General features: G+C 30.6%; 2 protein-coding genes across 7 annotated transcripts; both read right to left on the reverse strand.

The window, feature by feature from the left end:
* Window positions 1-4,558: 4,558 nt before the first annotated feature.
* Window positions 4,559-6,620, reverse strand: LOC107910836 (transcription factor bHLH18). The gene is made up of 3 exons (XM_041105605.1): window positions 5,784-6,620; window positions 4,915-5,292; window positions 4,559-4,795 (listed from the first exon to the last, which is right to left on the reverse strand). Exons 1-3 carry the CDS (start codon window positions 5,907-5,909, stop codon window positions 4,721-4,723), a joined length of 579 nt encoding a protein of 192 aa, XP_040961539.1. The 5' UTR covers window positions 5,910-6,620; the 3' UTR covers window positions 4,559-4,720.
* An 8,028-nt stretch (window positions 6,621-14,648) lies between these two features.
* On the reverse strand, window positions 14,649-17,102 carry LOC107911613 (piezo-type mechanosensitive ion channel homolog). Of its 6 annotated transcripts, XR_005920952.1 has the most exons (5): window positions 16,846-17,091; window positions 15,536-15,668; window positions 15,291-15,361; window positions 15,049-15,144; window positions 14,649-14,932 (listed from the first exon to the last, which is right to left on the reverse strand). XR_005920952.1 is itself a non-coding variant. In XM_041105606.1 (3 exons), the coding sequence occupies exons 1-3, from the start codon at window positions 15,347-15,349 to the stop codon at window positions 14,722-14,724; spliced, it is 366 nt and encodes a 121-aa protein (XP_040961540.1). In that variant the 5' UTR covers window positions 15,350-15,529; the 3' UTR covers window positions 14,649-14,721. The 6 variants fall into 6 exon arrangements, 1 of the variants encoding a protein (XP_040961540.1); XR_005920949.1 differs by lacking the exon at window positions 15,291-15,361 and having other exon boundaries at window positions 16,846-17,102; XR_005920950.1 differs by having other exon boundaries at window positions 15,049-15,361.
* Between the last annotated feature and the right edge of the window lie 1,711 nt (window positions 17,103-18,813).

The raw sequence follows: 18,813 nt of genomic DNA on the forward strand, positions 1-18,813 counted from the left end.
TAGATGCTATCAGCATATCATCAACATATAAGAGCAAGTATATGAAACTTCCTTCTTGTAGCTTCTGAAAATATACGCAATGATCAAATTTACTTCTTGTGTACCTTTGCCCTTTCATGAACTGATCAAATCGCTTGTACCACTGCCTCGGAGATTGTTTCAATCCATAAAGCGACTTTGTCAGTTTGCAAACCCAATTTTCTTTATCAGCAACATTGAATCCATCAGGCTGAGTCATATAGATTTCCTCTTCCAAATCACCGTGTAAAAATGCTGTCTTCACATCAAGCTGAACTAGTTCAAGATCGTATTGCGCAACCAAGGCTAGCAAAATTTGAATAGACGAATGCTTCACAACTGGAGAAAACACTTCATTGTAGTCTATTCCTTCTTTCTGAGCGTAACCCTTTGCTACCAATCTAGCCTTGTATCGAATTTCATTTTTACCAGGAAATCCTTCCTTCTTTGCATATACCCATTTGCATCCAATTGCCTTCTTTCCCTTGGGCAGTCTCACCAACTCCCAAGTCCTATTTTTATGAAGAGACTGCATTTCTTCATTCATAGCTTGCTTCCACTTTACACCATCAGAGTTACTTATTGCTTCTGTGTAAGTGGAAGGAACATCATCATCTGCAATTGGAAGTGCATAGGCCACCATATCGTCAAAGCGAGCAGGCTTACGAATCTCTCTTCTTGGCCTCCTATATGCAATTGAATCTTGTTGCTGTAGAAGTTCTTGGGTTGAAACTTCTTCATCATTTGTTCTTTCAATATTAGCTGGATCATCATTAACCTTTTCAAACTCCACCTGCTGCAAAGTACTACTGGTTTTGTCGTCCTTTTGTGAATCCTCGTTCTTCATCATGGTTGATTCATCAAAAGTTACATCTCTACTGAAAACAATCTTCCTTGTATCAGGACACCAGAGACGGTATCCTTTTACACCACCAGTTATACCCATGAATAATGCTTTCTTTGCTCTTGGGTCTAACTTAGATTCTTTTACATGATAATATGCAGTGGAACCAAAAACATGTAAAGAATCATAATCAGTAGCAGGTTTACCAGTCCACATCTCCATAGGAGTTTTTCCATTTATTGCAGCTGATGGCAATCGGTTAATTAGATGGCACGCATATGTAACTGCCTCAGCCCAAAATTCCTTGCCCAATCCAGCATTGGACAACATACATCGAACTTTCTCCAGTATAGTCCGATTCATGCGTTCTGCCACCCCATTCTGCTGTGGTGTATCTCGAACAGTGAAGTGTCGCACAATGCCCTCATCTTGACATACTTGTAGAAATGGATCATTTTTGTACTCAGTACCATTATCTGATCGAAGTCGTTTGACCTTTCGATCTGTCTGAGTCTCCACTATCTTCTTCCACTTCAGAAATGCATCCAAAACTTCATTTTTTCTTTTCATTAGATACACCCATACTTTTCTTGAATAATCATCAAGAAAAGTGACAAAATAGTGCATACCTCCCAAAGAAGCCACTTTGGTAGGTCCCCACACATCACTGTGAACATAGTCCAGAATTCCTTTCGTATTGTGAATTGCTGAACCAAATTTTACCCTCGTCTGCTTGCCCAGAACACAATGTTCACAGAATTCCAATTTGCAAGAATTTGCACCTTTCAACAAGCCTTGCTTCGCCAAAGTCTGCAAAGCTTTTTCACCAGCATGTCCCAATCGCCTATGCCATAACCTGGTAGCCTCTGAATCTGCATCTTTCGCAGAAGCTGTTGATGTTGATCCAATAACTGTACTTCCATTTAAATAGTACAAGTTATTTCTTCTAGTGCCTTTCATCACCGTCAATACCCCAGCTACTACCTTTAGTAATCCATCTCTCAAAGTGATTGTGAGCCCTTTAGATTCTAGGGCCCCTAATGAGATGAGATTTTTCTTCAAGCTGGGTACATAGCGAACATCTGTCAGAACTTGGATTGAGCCGTCATGGTTCTTCAATTTGATTGTACCTACACCCATTGTCTTACAGGCACTATCATTGCCCATAAAAACAACTCCACCTTCTAGTTCTTCAAGACTAGAAAACCAGTCCTTATTAGGACACATATGGTAAGTACATCCCGAATCCAATATCCACTCATCCGTTTGACATGCCATTGCCATGCCAACCAAGCTAAAGTCTGACTCCTCATCATGCTCCGCTACACATGCATTAGAAATAGACTTGCCCTTTTGTAACTTAGGACAATTCTTTTTCCAATGCCCTTTCTCACGACAAAAGGCACATTCATCTTTAGCGGGTCTCCCTTTGGACTTACCCCTTCTACCAGGTTTGCTGCTGTGTGAACGACCTCTTACTGTTAAGACTTCTGCAGTTGTATCTCTGTGATCTCTTTTATCTTTCTTTCGAGTCTCAGATCTATACAACGCACTACAGACTGCATCAAATGTGATTGAATCTTTCCCATGAAGCAATGTGGTGGTAAGATGATCATATTCATCAGGAAGGGAATTCAACAACAATAATGCCTTGTCTTCATCTTCAAATTTCTCATCCAAATTTAGCAAGTCTGCTAAAATTTTATTGAATGAGTTCACATGGTCATTCATCGACATACCGGGTGCATACGTGAACCGAAAAAGTTTCTTTTTCATATAAAGCCTATTTTCAAGACTTTTCGTTAGAAACTTTTCTTCCAATGTATCCCACAGCTTCTTCGCTGATGTCTCCCTCATGACGGAGTACTTCTGCTCTTTGGCCAAACATAGGCGGATTGTACCACACGCCTGTCTATTGATCTTGGCCCACTCCTTGTCATCCATCTTGTCAGGTTTTTCTTCAAGGGCTATATCCAGCTCTTGCTGACATAAGACATCCAGGATCTCACACTGCCACATACCAAAATTATTGGTACCGTCAAATTTCTCTACTTCAAATTTTGCATTTGTCACAGTAGTCCTTGCTGATGACGATGCTGCTGCCATTTTTCTCCTCAATCCCAACTACTGTATACGTGAACAGTACCGTATACGTGAATAGTTCCGTATACGTGAATAGTACTGTATACGTAAATAGTGCCGTATACGTGAATAGTACCGTAAACGGTCGTATTCCCCAAGTACGAACCTGGCTCTGGTACCAATTGTTGCGCGGAAACGTGTGAAAGAGTAAAATTATTGTACTGAAAAATCACACTAAGTTCAATTCCCAGGAAAGAGAGGTGGATCACGAGGATCGCTTACATACCAGATCTTTCCTAGCCAGAATATCCCTCTATCGTAATTTAATAGCACAATAAATCACTACAATGACACTTGCAAAATATGCAGAACAAAAAATAAAGAACACTAGAATTTTAACGAGGTTCAGCAAATTTTGCCTACGTCCTCGGGCACTACCAAATATATTTCACTCCAAAAATACAAGTGAAAGTTTACAAATAGGGAGAGAGAACAATTGCCTTAAGTAGAGAATGGCAAGTGTGGGATGAAGAAAGTAAGAAATGGTTAGGCCTATTTATAGTTGAGGTTCAAGGATCAACTTGCAATGTCCCTATACAATTAGGGACCAAAATTGCAATTATCCCATGCCAACTTTTAACCCAACTTGCCAACTAATTTTACTTTCTACTTTCGGTGCCCACCCTTTTTGACTTTTCAAACAATGGGTGGGTTCCAATACTTATGAATGTTCCAAAGACAACAATCAGTTGGACTTGTGAAATTCAATGGGCGTCATCTAAACTAATAGGGAAATCTCTTATTGCCATTGTTGTGCTAGTATCTAGCTAACGTGAAGGGAGAGGAATGGCAGGTGCTTTGCTTAGTCCCATACTCCATTAGTGGTACTACTAAGGAGTTCATCAGATTGAGGTTAGTTGGGAAAAAAGAAAAACATTACTCTACACCCTATAAATGTGCAATTGCTTGAAAATTAGAAGCTAAATGTTGAATGTTTTCGTAGGTTTGTATTGAGAAGTCATTGTTTTCCTTTTGTGTTCTATTGCATAAAAGAAGTGGTTGTCTCATTGTAGCAGTTAACCGTTTCTTTTGCATAAATACAAACCTTACTTATCCCCAAAAAAAGTTTTAACTTCACATTATAATTTAATTTCTTTTACCAAAAATTATGTTAAACTTATATTTTATTTTAATATGTTTATTTAAAATTGCATTTATAGTAAAATTAATTTTGTGACCTAAACTAAAACCCGTCGATAATTCTATATGCAAATTGTTATGAAGGGTATGCTTGACAAGATTTATTTGTAAATGACATAGTGGGGATGAAAGAGTGAAAGGATAGAGAGAATAAGTGAAAAAAATGGAAAGAAAATAAATTTTGAGTATATTTGAAAAGATAAAAGTGAGAAAAGAAAATAGAATGAATGGTTATTTTTTATCCTGATACAAAAAAATCATTTCTTTCAAATGTTAGAAAGGTATATATTAATTTTTTTTGGAGTGTTTTTTAATAATTTAATGTCATTTCAATATTTTCATCCTAAATTGTTGGAAAAAGAAAGTTTTATACCATTTTCTCTCACTAATTTTTTAACTTCAATGGAAAAGAAGTAAATAAAAAACTTTAGCAGCAAATCGAAAACCCAGATTCCATTATTCCATTATTAGCTACAGAAAATCACGAGATGCAAAAATAAAAATGAAAGGAAGAGGGGAAAAAATCTCTATAGAGTTTATTTTCCCTAAGATCACATGGTTTTACAAAGTTAATTATCACATGAAGCTGAGCAAACCCTCTCGTAGGGTTTTCACAAGATCCCTCAATGTCATCGAAAACTCATCTTCCATCTGCAATAACCATGAAAACATTATGGCCTTAAGTGAAGGGCTTGTTAATACTATTTTTACACTAGTTTATATACGCTAAATTTGAAGAGTTATAAACTCCGGCAGTGCTGTAAGATTACCTGAGCAACAATGGTTATATAAAGAGTAGCTTGTCGAAAGGGCAAGGCATTGCTATTAAGCACGGAGAGATGAAGCTTTTCGACTTCGTTTATGATGTTTGATATGCACCCTTTGTTGGTCTCGCAGTGGATTCTAATCAGCACATCTTTGTTTGAAACTCTTGCTTCGATGTCGGGGAATGGGTTTTTAGATTGGGTATCGAAGTTCTCATCATAGGAAGATGTTTGATCATCTTGCGCGTAAAATTGGGTGGTCTTCTTCACAAATTTTACTGATTCCACTGTTCTCTTAGCAACTTGTTCCTCCAGCCTTGCCTTTCTCTCTTGAAGTTGCTTCAAGTATTCGATAGCGTCTCCAAGAACTGAATTCTTGTCTTTCTGCAATGCACACACACACATATATATATACATATAAGCTCTCAACATAAGCCCAAATGCTTTTCTTTCTTTTGAAACTATACCTTGCTTTTCAAGAATTCCGCAAGTTATTGCATGAAATATTTATATTGTATGAACTATAAAATTAACTACTTTTAGGGTAATTTTCTTGCTTCTAAAATCCGTGTCCATTACATTTTCAGAAATAGTTCTTTAAGAATCCTTCAAACGCATAAAATTACTTTTAAAAACCTATTCTTAGCGCGCGCTCTCTCTCTTTTTTCCGAAGAAACTCCATTTTATGACAATTCTTCCAGTGAAATCATGGAATTTTTAGTTACGGTAATTATAACAAAACAGAATTTGTAATAGTTTTGAAGAAAATTTCAAAGCTACAACTACCGACAGTACTTGTTCTCTACAACGATTAAAACAGTAATCTTTGAATATATAGATTATAGATTACATGGGAAAAGTTTTTGAACTTGTACCTTTTTCAGGCCAGGAATTAGTGCTGCAAGAGATAAGAAGCTCTGGCTGATCCTTTCACGACGTTTTCTTTCAGCAATTACATGTTCTTGTGCCAGTAATGGAACCCTAGTCAATGAACCCACCATCTTTGGGACCTGCCCCCAAATTTAGTTCATCAATAATTTTGCTTCTTAGAAAATTAAAATAAAATGGCACGACACTAGTAATAGATTCATATATGAACGTTGGTATTGAGATAATTTTCTAAAGTTTTACATAATTGTGTCGGGTAGATACTCTTGTCCGACACTTTATAATTGAGCTAGTGTAAATACATGCCAACCTCATTTTTGGGTTTCAAATCACAGTCTACACCATAATATAGCAGAGATGAACTGGAGTTGTTGAAGGAGATTATATGGGAAGATGAAGAAGGAAAAGAAGCTTTTTGAGGTGCGATGCAAGAACTCCAATTGTTGGTCTTGAGTTGCTTTAATGGCGGCCTTTCCAAGACGTCGAGCTGATGATAAGAAGCTTCATTAATGGATGAACCATTGATTTTTGGATAGGATGAATAGCTTTCAGATTGGAAATTGAAATCATCAAATGGATACTCAATAGGGTTGGTCGTTTCATATTGTGTGAAAAAAGTGGGATCCTCCATTTCGTGTAAATCAAACATACATAACAGTGATTTCCATCAAAGAAGCTCCTACAAAGAGCGCCATGAAAACAATAAATTCTTAGAAATTAAGGCACCACAATTAATTAAAAGCTTGGCACCCCATAATTATATTTGATTTGACTGAAAATATGATAGAAAATCACAAAAAAAAACCCAGTAATTAATAAAGGAATTCCCAGGCTAAAACAGTATAAAATGGATGAATATGAAGTTTAATTTCCGAAAATATGCCTATAGGGGAAAAAAGTCAGCGTGGAAGTTGACAAATAAAAGATTATCTTGAACATAAACAATGAAAGTGTTGGATATGTGGTGTGTATAAATATATATACATATAAAGGTTACGTACGCGCTTCCAAGTATATGGCGTTCTCGCAAGTGTGAAAATTCGTATCTTTTGACTTTGTCTTTCGAATTGAATGTCTCATCTCCTTTTTATAATCGTAATTTGATATTTGATTTATATGAATTAATTGAGTTAATGTTGAAACTTGAACAAGCCTATTTCTGTGTATGGTTGACGAACGCGTAAGCAAGTGAAGAGACATGTCCCTACAGGTTAAGTCTGGGTCATAAAGTAGATGCAACATTATAGGGACCTAAAATCAAAAGACAAAAATATATGGGGTGATCAAAACTGGTTCCACCTTCCACACCCCGCATTCATTTCTGAAATTTAATAAATTTAAAAACATAAGATGGTTTATTTCAGGTTATTTTATCAATTAATATCTACTTTTAAAACAATCTAAACTTGTTTATTTGATTATCCAAACTTAAAACATCTTTCTAATTTGTTTTTAGGATTTGGATTGTAGTGTGTGTGTGTGTTATGGTCAAATGGCAATGAAAGATTTATATTCTGTTAGGTGTTAGCTAGAACAGGGATGGATTTATATTTTTATACTAATTCAACATAAATTCTCCCTAATAAAATCTTGGTTAATGGATTTTATTATTTATTATAATCCATGTTGGATCATTTATGGATTTTATTCAATTTTTTATTATTATGATTAATGTTGGTGATAATTATTCGAATATCTATCATTTATATTTTTAATTTTAAAAATATCAAATATGTTCAATTTTTAATTCAATATATATATATATATTTTATTTACATTTTTTAGATATCGTAGTTTTTATATTGCATTTAAAACTATCAAGTTGATATAAAAGGAAATATTCCTGAAAAAATATCATTCTTAATACTAGGAATAACTTTTTCTATGAAAATTTATTGTAAAACATACTAAGAACAATAAATATGTATTTACAAATTAATTAAAAAGAGAAATATTGTAGGTGAGTCGTCACATATAGCTTTTTACTTTGCATGTATCCCACTTTGGCTCTTTCAGCTGAATTTCATTTTCTTACAGCAAAAAATGATTAATTTTGGGATGTTTGAGGTTCGGCATTTATTATTTCTTTAATGCCACTTCAACTACGACAAAACTTTTGTCCTTTTTAACCATCAATTTCAACAAAAAGAAAAAGAAAAAAATCACAATTAGATTATTATTTTAATTTAATCCTTATTTTTTTGTTATTCACTCAATATTTTTATTTATGGGTATTTTATACAATGGGAAGCTGGAGGGGCTAGAAGCATCCTTGACATCCCAAAATTGGTACAATTGCTTTAGAGCACTTTTAAAAATTATAAAAAAAATAGCATAATGATAAATTTTTATTTTGGCCTCTCAAACACTTATATTTTAGTTTTGACTCCTCTAAATAGGGGCGAAGTCAATAAATTATTTTTAGGAAATACTAAAGTACAATTCTACTTTTTATTAATTTTAAATTTTAATTTTTTAAATGACCTAAATAGATAATTTTTTGTTTTAAAGAGGACCGAAATTCCTGCCAACCTTCCTGACTACAGCGCTTCCTCTAAGAAAAATTCCTTACTTCACCCATTATAGAAAATTTCAAACACAATGAAAATCAGTAAACATCTATGAAATATATTTTTTTTACTAAGAAATATATGTATTAAACTTATTGTTTTTATATTTATTATATTATTTTATGAGTGTTTAAATATATTGTGATTAGATCGTATTTAAAGTTATTATTGTAATTAAAATATCATTAAATAAATAATAAAATGTTAATTATTATGGATGGTTGTTATCTAAAATTTAATAAATTTAATTGGTTTTGTTTAATGTTATTGGGGCTTATTTGATATAATATTCGTTACATCATGATGTCGTAGTTTCCAAGTAGCTTCAAATCCGACATTTTTATTTATTTATTGCCACTTAACAACAAAGAAGACAGAGACCCACAATCACATGCCAAACGTGATTAGACTTTCTTCGAGAGAACAAATAAATACAAGACATTTCTTTTATATTTATTAATCTACCCTTAATCTTTTAAAAGTTTTCAATCTAATCTTATATAATTTTATAATAAAATATAGAAGGGGCATACACGCAAGCAAATGATTAATCCTTTAATTAAGTTAGTATCACGAGTTAATTAGATATTAATTTAATTAGATAGTAGTTTAAATATTATTATTTTATTAAATAATTATATTATTTTGAGAATATTTTTATCTTTTTAAATAAAAATAAAAAAGTACAATTTGAACTTATAACACTATGGTTTTCAACCATTTTACTGTATCATTTCAACTAAAGCCTCATTTTTTTATATAATTTTTTATGAATATATTTATTACATAAATTTATTTTCACTCGCATCATAAGTGTGTCATAATCTATTTGGATACTTAAGCAAGTAAGAGAAAATATAATAAAGTTTCTAAGATTGAATTTTTTAACCAATGTAACATTCAAGTTCAGGTGATTTGGGTAACGAAAATATAGTTTTGATACCACTTTTAACTCAAAAAATTTAGGTATCAATTTGAAAAAAAAAGTACAGTTTGGGTACCTAATTCAAAGAAGCGTATAATTTGACTACCAATTTTTCATTTAAGCATACATAATATCATGTAGTGTGATTTGAACTAGACTAATCAATATCACTTGAAACTCGTGAAAAATCAAAAGCCAAAACAAAAAAAGTTAGTGGTTGAACCGGTTAAATAAGTTTTATAAAATTTTAAAATATTTTTTAATTTTATAAAATTTTAATTCATTATTTAATTATTATTAGACCGATGATGGAATTAAAAATCGATAATCTGATTAAAACATTGATATTATAAAACCTATAACCAAATATAATAACTCTTTTTTCTTTTTCTTTTTTTATATAATGCTTAGAATTACTAATAGCCCCCTCCCCTATTCTTGAATAAGAGAAAAATACGTTTAAACATACTCGAACTCATGATCTCCTACACTCGCGCATTGGCAACCCCATACTAATCCACGACATATATTTTTTTATAAGGGAAAGGGGTATAAAATGTTTAGAAATCGAATTCAATGACACCAAAATATTATTACGATAGAGATCTTTGGCATTACGTCACCAACTCATTTTTTTTTTCTCATATGTTTTTGTATATAAGGACCACCAAAAATGATTAAATATGAAAAATGACAAATTCATTCACACACATACCGTATTTGATTGATGGTATTGCTTGTATATTTATTAAAGGAATTCTACTTGAATGATAGGAAATGGCAGCAAAATTAGTTTATTAGCTAATTGAAAATCTCCTTTTCCTGGAGACTGATGTAATAGAAGTCAGATATGAACTAAAATACTACCAATTATGCCTTTGAATAATTTAACAGCTTTCAATCTTATTTACTTAACTAATAAAATAATCATGCAATGATTCATTGTGTTGAAGTTGTAAGCCAATTTGCAGCAATCTAACTTATGTAATACCTAGTTGGGGTATCTAAATACTTCAAACAGTTGCATCTTTTCTTCGCCAATACTACTTCCTTAAACACTCACATAAATCTCTATCCTCGATAATTATAATTAATTTATTAATGTTTGTTTGTTATAAATATCTTACCATTAAGTGAATGTTTATCAAAATCAAGATAAGTTTAATATAGTTTAAGACTCTAGTAGTCATTAAAAGTAGAGTTTTATTTCATACTTCTTTAGAGATTCTAACTATTTTTTTACGCTAGAAATTTATCTACATGCCAAAAGTCTAAGAAATATAATTGTGCAAGCCAATCAGGAATCTAATCAAGGCAAAGCTAAAGCTATGATTTTTCTCCTTCATAATCTTCATGAAGGGTTAAAGGTAGAATATTTGACCTTAAAAGATCAACTTGAATTGTGGAATAATTTGAAAAAAAGATACGACCATAAATAAACGATAATAATTTCTAAAGCTCGTTATGATTGGATGCACATCAGATTGCTAGATTTCAAATCAGAAAGTGAGTATAACCCTGCATTATTCAAAATAAACTCTCAATTAAAATTGTGTGGAGAGATAATTACAGACGCAAACTTATTAGAGAAAACTAATTTCTCAACCTTTCGTGCTTCTAATGTGCTTCTACAGTAGCAATATTTTGAAAATTGTTTTAAGAAATACTTTGAATTAATCTCATGCCTTTTAGTAGTTAAGCAAAATAACGAGCTCTTGATGAAAAACCACAAAAGTCATCCTACTAGTTTTGCTCCATCCCCGAAAGTAAATGTGGCGGTACACAGTAATTCTAAAAGTGAAAGAAATTATGGTCGTGGTTGCAATTGTGATCATAATTATGGATGTGGTGAATGATGTAATAATTACTGCTATTATGGTTGTAATATTGACCAACAAAAGAAGAATAACATTGAAAAGAAAGAGAAAGATGGTCTAATCAATCCTTCGAAAAGTACAAAAAAATTTGTGCTATCGATGTGAAATGAAAGCATATTAGTTGCGTACTTGTAATACACTTGAACATCTTACAAAGCTATAACAAGCCTTCTTCACAAAGAAGGGAAAGAATGTTGAAACAAATTTGACTTTATGAATTCAAACTTGGCTGTGAAATTTTTTTTTTGGGGAAATGATAGTGGAAAAGTTGGGGATGAAAAGAACATTTGATTACTATTTTCCATTTCAATATTTGATTTTTTAGGAAAAAGGTTATATTTTTATGTGATTCAATTTTAAATATTTTCTTTTAAATAAAGTGTTTTTTTTTCCAAACATCACTTATGCTGTATTTTTTTTAATGAAGAAAATTAATTTTCTCAAGTTTTTAGTTGGTCCCAAGATCAAGAATGAAAATATGTCTCACAGATCCTGCTACAATGCATACAACACTTAAATATAAGAAATATTTTTCTCAATTAATTGCAAGTGACACAAATGTTAATATCATTTCTGATATTGCTAATTTAATCAAAAGCTCTGAAAGAGCTACAATATTATCACCTCGAGAGATAAAGTTTATTATAGATGATGCATTATTTTTGTTTGAGTTTCGAAGAAATTTATTAAGCTGTAAAGATATTCGTCGAAATGAATATTATTTTGAGACTACAAGTGAGAAAAACATGGAGTATCTACAAATCATTACAGTTATATTTTGAAAGAAACATATCTTGGAAAAATTACTTGTCTTGTCTTCTGGTTTGTACTATACAACTATTAGTACAATTAAAACACATGTTACAATAAACTAGAAGTTTATAGATCCAAGTTCATTTACTATTTGGCAAGACCAATTAGGCCATCCATTGAAAAACCAAAAGAATCTTCAATTTAAAGAATTCTCATGTGTTGTTTGTTCTCAAGGTAAATTAATTCTTAGACCATCATTAGTTAAAATTGGGTTAGAATCACCTGCATTTTTGAAACACATACAAGGAGATATATGTAGGCCATTTAAGTATTTCATGATTTTGATTGATATATCTAGAAGATGGTCACATGTGTATTTATTATCAACTCGCAACCTAGCGTTTGCGAGATTACTTGCACAAGTAATTAAATTAATAGCACAATTTCCAGATTATGCATTTAAGATAATTTGTTTTGGTAATGTCAAGTGATTAATAAAATATATTTATAAATATATATATATTGGAGAAGCATTGTAAACACTCCTATTGATTAATAAAAATGCGTATTCTCTTTTGCTCTCCTATTTTCTTGTTATTTATTTTCTCTTTATTCTTTGTTTCACAACAATGTTAACATATATCTTTGTATTATTGATTAAATCTATGAATCAAAATCGAGATTAAACTTTTCACTAACTTTTTATCTTATTGATTTGTTAGATTTTTATTTACGATATTTCTTTCAATAGTTTTAGTTTTAATTTAATTTTTTAATTTTCAAATCCCTTTTATTTTTATTTTACTTATTTTATTGATTTTTTAAAATTTTATATATGGTATTTATTTCAATAGTTTTAGTTTTAATTTAACTTTTAAATTTTAAAATCCCTTTTATTTTTATTTTACTGATTTTTTACTAATCAAATTTTGTGGATTCGCTCATTGTTACATACAAATTTCATAATTTTTACTAAAAAATTATTTTTGTTGATTTAAAACTCCAATCATTTAAAGGGTAAAGTTGACCAATATTATCAGAAAGGAAAAGTAAAATTATCATAATATAAAGATTACCCTAAAATTTAAGAGTACATATGATATTGAGATTAGTGAATTTTCACTTACAAGTTGAATATACAAATGTAAAAATATTATGCAGGGATCCACATTACCTTTAAAAAGTTAGAGGGTTTTTTTTTTTGGATTTTCCAAAAATTAAAACACTTACAATAAATTTTAGTAAAAATAAAATCATATGATACAAACATCATAGAAAAAAGAAAAGACGTAAATATTAGTAAAATGAAAATTTGAAGAGACGTGAAAATTCAGAGCTGGCCAACACTTCTAACGGGCAAACCCATGAAGGGTCTAGACCCAATGAAGGTCGACTGCTATCTTGTTAAGTGTCAAGCCCACTAAGAAATTGAGTTTATTTATTCAGCTTTTACTTTATGTCATCAAAGATCAACATTTCAGCTTTAAGTTTGGTGATGGAATTATTTACTATTTGGCAACTCTAAAATAAGGTAAATTTTGTCACACTTCACATTGTCTTATATCTTTCTTCTCTTTTATTTTATTTTTCAGATTTTTCAATCTTAAAATCTTCACCTATTACTTCATATATTTTTATATAATTTGAGATTTAGTCTTTGTATTTTAAAATTTTAAAATTCATTCTTCGTACTTTTTATATTTAAAAATTCTAGTTCAATCATTATCATCAATTTTAGTTTTTTTTTTCAAATTGTTAACCAACATTTTTATTTTTTTGTTAATCGTATGAAATGTCATATGAGGGCAGCTTAATGAACATGCTAAATCGACAAATTTTGACAGAAAATACTTACGATTTTAATTATTGTATTGAAATTTTTAAATCAAAATAGTTGGAGAACTTAATTTCTAACATTTTAAGGGCCAGTTCTTCATTGCTTTTGAGAAGTGCTTTTCAGAAGTGCTTTTGAGAAATTTGAGTGTTTGGCATTGCTGTCAAAAAGTACTTTTGAAGAATAAAATGTCCATTTTAGACATGAGATTATAAAGTAACAAATATGTATTTAAATAATGTTCAAATTAGTTAATATTATGATATTTTAGCAAAAATATAAAAAAAATAACTTATTATAACTTATTGTTAATATTTTAATATATAATATTAATTTTAAATATTTCTAAGTAATTAATATTAATTATTTATAAAATTTAATTAGAATATATAAACTATATTTAAATATTTAAATATAAAAATTAAATATTTGTAATTAGATATTGACACGATTGTATTATTATAAAAATTATTTTTTACTTTTAATTAATTAAACACCTATCAATTTCGTTCCAACTGTCATTGTATTGTAATGTTATAATGTTTTTGTTCTACTATATGACAATGCACATTGTTTGTCATATTTTTGTTCCGATTTAATGCACACTACTATTTTAGTGTAATGTTTGCCAATAATTGTTTCAAAATGGTATGAACTTTGGACCAAAAGAAAAAAAAAGTTATATAAACAACAATTCAATAGAAAGCCGACAAAATTAATTGAAGTTGGTTCGATTCAGTTAATTATTTTAACAGAAAAAAGCTCAATTCAACTAACGGTTTAGTTAATTATAGTTCAATTAACAATGGACCGAACTAACTATTTCATCACCCCTTAGATTAAATGTTTGGGAATATAAAACAAAATACTTAGAATTATAAAAGCAAACATAGTTTCAATTGAACAGTTTAGCGTGTATTGCATTTCATTTAAAGGTTCAGCTAAAATCTTTAAATAGAATCAGACCTATAGTAATAAAACTAGTACATACCATGATGTAAAAAGTACAAGAGAAACAGAAGAGCAAATTTCAGTCCACTCAGATGTTGAACATATTTTGAATAGACCAACAAAATCAGCTATCCACTGTAACATACTTGAGAACTCTATAGGGAGTTGATACACATAAAGCATGAAAATGCTGAAGCCTGCATAAAACTGGAGAGCCTTCCACAACCTTGACAAAAAAGAAACAGAACATAAGCTACTAAAAACATTAACCAATGATAAAATCAAATTCATTGACAAAGAAAATGAAATAGAACAATGTACAAAGAGTCAAGAAGCAATCACCTGAATAGTCCTAGAAAATTGCTAGTCAAAGACCAATCCACTAGCATTAATACTAGAAAATTGCTAGTCAAACAGGAAGCAACTTTAAGATGGAACCTTTCATGAAATAAACATTGGGTTAAGAATCTGAGCAAGCATTAATACTTTGGGTTAAGAATCGTCAACAGCAAGCAGCAGCTATATCCATTTTCTAAAACAAGGAACTCAAACATAAATATGGTTTGAGTTACACATGATATCACCTTTCAAAGTTCAAGCCATGCTTTCCAATCTCTTTGTCCCACTTAACTGAATTAATCATACTTTTTTCCTACTAAAAGTAAAAAAAAAATCCAAAAAATACAACGGTTGCAACTTAGGAGTGAACAGTTCTTTTATATGTTAACTTAGGAGTAATGATCACTTGTAACTTGACACAGTAGCTACTTAGCTGACACCAAAGAGAGCAATTATATACATATAATTACTTATTAAAAGAGGGAAACACCTGTATGTTCTTCATTACTACTAAAAGCCAACTGCCTACATCTATTTGCTCAGCGCAGAGCCTCACACTCTCCACCAAAGGTCACATAATTCACCAACATCAAATGCTAGCATCTGAGAATATCATATTCTACCTGGGAACAAATTTACAAACAGAAGGCTGTGAGCCAAGCGCCGTAGAGAGAAGAATGGCTCTTGATTAAATGTTTTAAGTATAAATCAAGCTTTAGCAGAGAAAAGCCAAAACTTATGTTAAAAAATGGAACAGGAATATACCCCAATGGGCACTTACTGGCATTAGATTCTTTTACCAAAACAAAGAAATATACCATGTTTAGCTATTCACAAGTTCTCCAACTAAGTTCCCAACATTAAACAAGTTCATCTATTCTCAAATCCAAGCAATCACGTTGATCAAATCAATTGTTATATTAGATAAGAATTAATTCCAAAAGCATCTTACTAACTACTTCCAAACCACAAAGTAAAAACACCAAAAATGGAAAGAACCAATCAAGTTTTCATTACTTAAATATCATTATTAATAAATAAAACTCTTTGCTTCTTCTTGATTTTTCTCTCGATTCTCGAATGCAAAGAATGCAACAAGCAGAACCAATTCCATATTTTACTAAAAGAAGAAAAGGGACTTCAGCCTTTAATATAATCAAACAGATCTAAGAACAATTACATAAACTGAGCAAAGTTGGAATCTGCACATTCAATCTATTTGACTTTTCTAAGAAGAAAGGCCTTGCTGGTTATCAATTTGAAAGTACTTCACAGCATTTTCAAATCAAACCTTCCCCTTTAGCTTGGATACGAATCTGATTCATTGCAAAATCCAACCGTTGAATGTGATTTTATGATCATTTATATAATTAATTTTCAGTATCGAAATATCAACAATAGATTGGAGAGCTTGAATTCGAGTAATTAGTAATGTTTCTTATCGTAAAGCTAAACCCTAGAAACAATTAAAAAGAACATCATCAAAACTTTTAAATACAAAAGATACAGAAAATTCACCAACGATATGGAATTTGGATACGAATTTTGATTTAGTCTATATTTCTTCTATTTTTATCAACTAAAATAGTTTGGAATAATTACAAAGCGGTAAAGCAAAAGAGGCAGAGCAAAGCAGCAGTAGAGGAACAAAGCAGTAAAAGCAAAACAGGCACAAAAGCCAGAATTTTCCCTCTTTTTTTTCTGTTGGAAGAGTTACTTACCTGCGGAAGAGGAACTAAAAAGCAACTAAAAACAAAGCATAATTAATAATTAAAGAGAAGAAGAAGAAAACAAACTTACCTGCGGAAGAGGAACAAAGAACAGAAAAGAGCTTTCACAGTGAAAATGTGAAAAAAAATGGGTATAGAGCTTTCACAGCAGAGGAAAGAACGTTTTTTCAAGGGGGAGAAATAGGTTAATTTGGTCTTTTATTAGCCAAAAGCACTTCCAGCGTTTTAGATGGTGAAATTTTTAGCTTTTCCATCTAGAGAGAAGTACTTTTTTGATGGAGAAATTTTAAGAGAAAAAGGAGGTTGTTCTTTGCTCCTTTTAAGAGAAAAGCACTTTTGGGTGAAAAGTACGGGGATTAATAGCATATTTTACCTAATTAACATGTAATAATTTTACCTTTGTACTATTCATATCCGAAGTTTATGGCTACCCAAATTATCTCCAAAATTCATACTTGGATTTTTTATTAGGAGCATGTGTTTAGGATTTTCTAATTCCACGTATAAGTAAGACACGAGAAAAATCTTATAGTTGAGGTGCAATTGTGAGTGAATATGTAAAGTGAAAGTCCGTCTTTAAATTTCATACTAGAAATTCTATCACACATGTATGCGTGTGGAAACTATAAATTTAGAATACAAATGTGTGTTTAAAAGTAGCATACAATAAATAATGAAACGTATAGTTTTAAACTAATTAATCATAATAACACATGAAATATGTACGATATTAAAATTAAAAGATAGACTAATTTGTGAGTAAAACAAACAATTAATGGAGATAATAACTTATGCATGTTAAAATAAAAATGTATAAAATATATCAAAATTAAGCTTTGGTTGAGTGGTAATTTAATGTTTTATTAATCTAAGTGGCACAGGTTTAAATCCTATCATATACCTATATTAATTGGTTTTTATTAAAATAAAAAGACTAAATATCCTCAAATAGTATCATTTATTTAAATTACAGAAGGATATTTCTGTAATTTTTTAACCGAATTGGTGACTCGGTTGAGGGTGACACCACCTCAGTAAAACACTTAATAAATAGTAAGTGTGAATATATAAAATTGATAGAAATAATAAAGTGTACATAATTAAAATTAAAATGTATAAAAATATAAAAATAAAGTTTTAATTGAGTGATAAATTAAATGTTTTACTAATACAATTGGTTTGAATTTAAATATCACGATATGCATTTTTTTTAAATGAAAAAGATTAAAGTACCATCGAATAATAGAATTTATTTTAATTACAAAAAAAATATTTTTATACTTTAACAACTGCCTTGGTGACCCAATTGAAGGCAACACCAACTCAACAAACCACTTTAATAATTATGACATAATTATCGAAAATACCCTCAAAAGTTTATGAGTTTTGGGATTTGAACCCTTAATCTTTTTTTGGGGGATTGAGATCCTAAACATTATGATTTTTCTAAAAATTAACTCAATTTTAATGAAAAATGTCAATTGACTGTTAATTAACCACATGTAGATCACGTGTCAAAAATGTCTTTCTTATTTCTTTCTTTCTTTTAATATAAAGCTGCAGACAAAATATTATTACTTATTTTCCTATGTTTTACCTATTTCCTCCATCAATTTGGAAAGTCTGTCTCCTTTTTCTTTTTTCTTTTTTAATTCTCAATTCATAAAGTGGCGATGATCTTTGAGCTGGGTTGGGCTTTCATCCATGGAAAATGTTGACCCCCCCCCTTTTAAGATTGAGTTATATTTTGAAAACGATGATAGAGTCACCACCAATCTTTTTTTATGATATGTGATCGGATCACTTCGTAATTTAATTATTTTAATAAAAAAGCTTGATTTACTAAAACAATGATTTTTGGTCTACAAAATTTAAAAAATGGATTCGAGATTCGGTTACGCACGAGGAAGGATTAACGCCCTTGCTACGCCCAAATTTGGTACCTAATTGATTACTCGATGTCTTAGTATCGAAAATTAAAAATTTGAAGAGAATTTAAAACACGATCCCCCTTTGCATAATGCTATTTTAAATTAAA

The sequence above is a fragment of the Gossypium hirsutum genome, chromosome D11 (assembly GCF_007990345.1).
Source record: "Gossypium hirsutum isolate 1008001.06 chromosome D11, Gossypium_hirsutum_v2.1, whole genome shotgun sequence".
Taxonomy (NCBI): Eukaryota; Viridiplantae; Streptophyta; class Magnoliopsida; order Malvales; family Malvaceae; genus Gossypium; species Gossypium hirsutum.

Excerpts from the sequence above, each read along its gene's own strand:
- LOC107910836 (XM_041105605.1), bottom strand. The coding sequence starts at position 5,909 with ATGGTGGGTTCATTGACTAGGGTTCCATTACTGGCACAAGAACATGTA. Across the intron at positions 5,293-5,783 it reads TAATTCCTGGCCTGAAAAAG|AAAGACAAGAATTCAGTTCT; the intron begins GTACAAGTTCAA and ends TGTGCATTGCAG. Across the intron at positions 4,796-4,914 it reads ATATAACCATTGTTGCTCAG|ATGGAAGATGAGTTTTCGAT; the intron begins GTAATCTTACAG and ends TGGTTATTGCAG.
- LOC107911613 (XM_041105606.1), bottom strand. The coding sequence starts at position 15,349 with ATGATTAATTCAGTTAAGTGGGACAAAGAGATTGGAAAGCATGGCTTG. Across the intron at positions 15,145-15,290 it reads CATGGCTTGAACTTTGAAAG|GTTCCATCTTAAAGTTGCTT; the intron begins GTGATATCATGT and ends ATTTCATGAAAG. Across the intron at positions 14,933-15,048 it reads AATTTTCTAGGACTATTCAG|GTTGTGGAAGGCTCTCCAGT; the intron begins GTGATTGCTTCT and ends TTTTTTGTCAAG.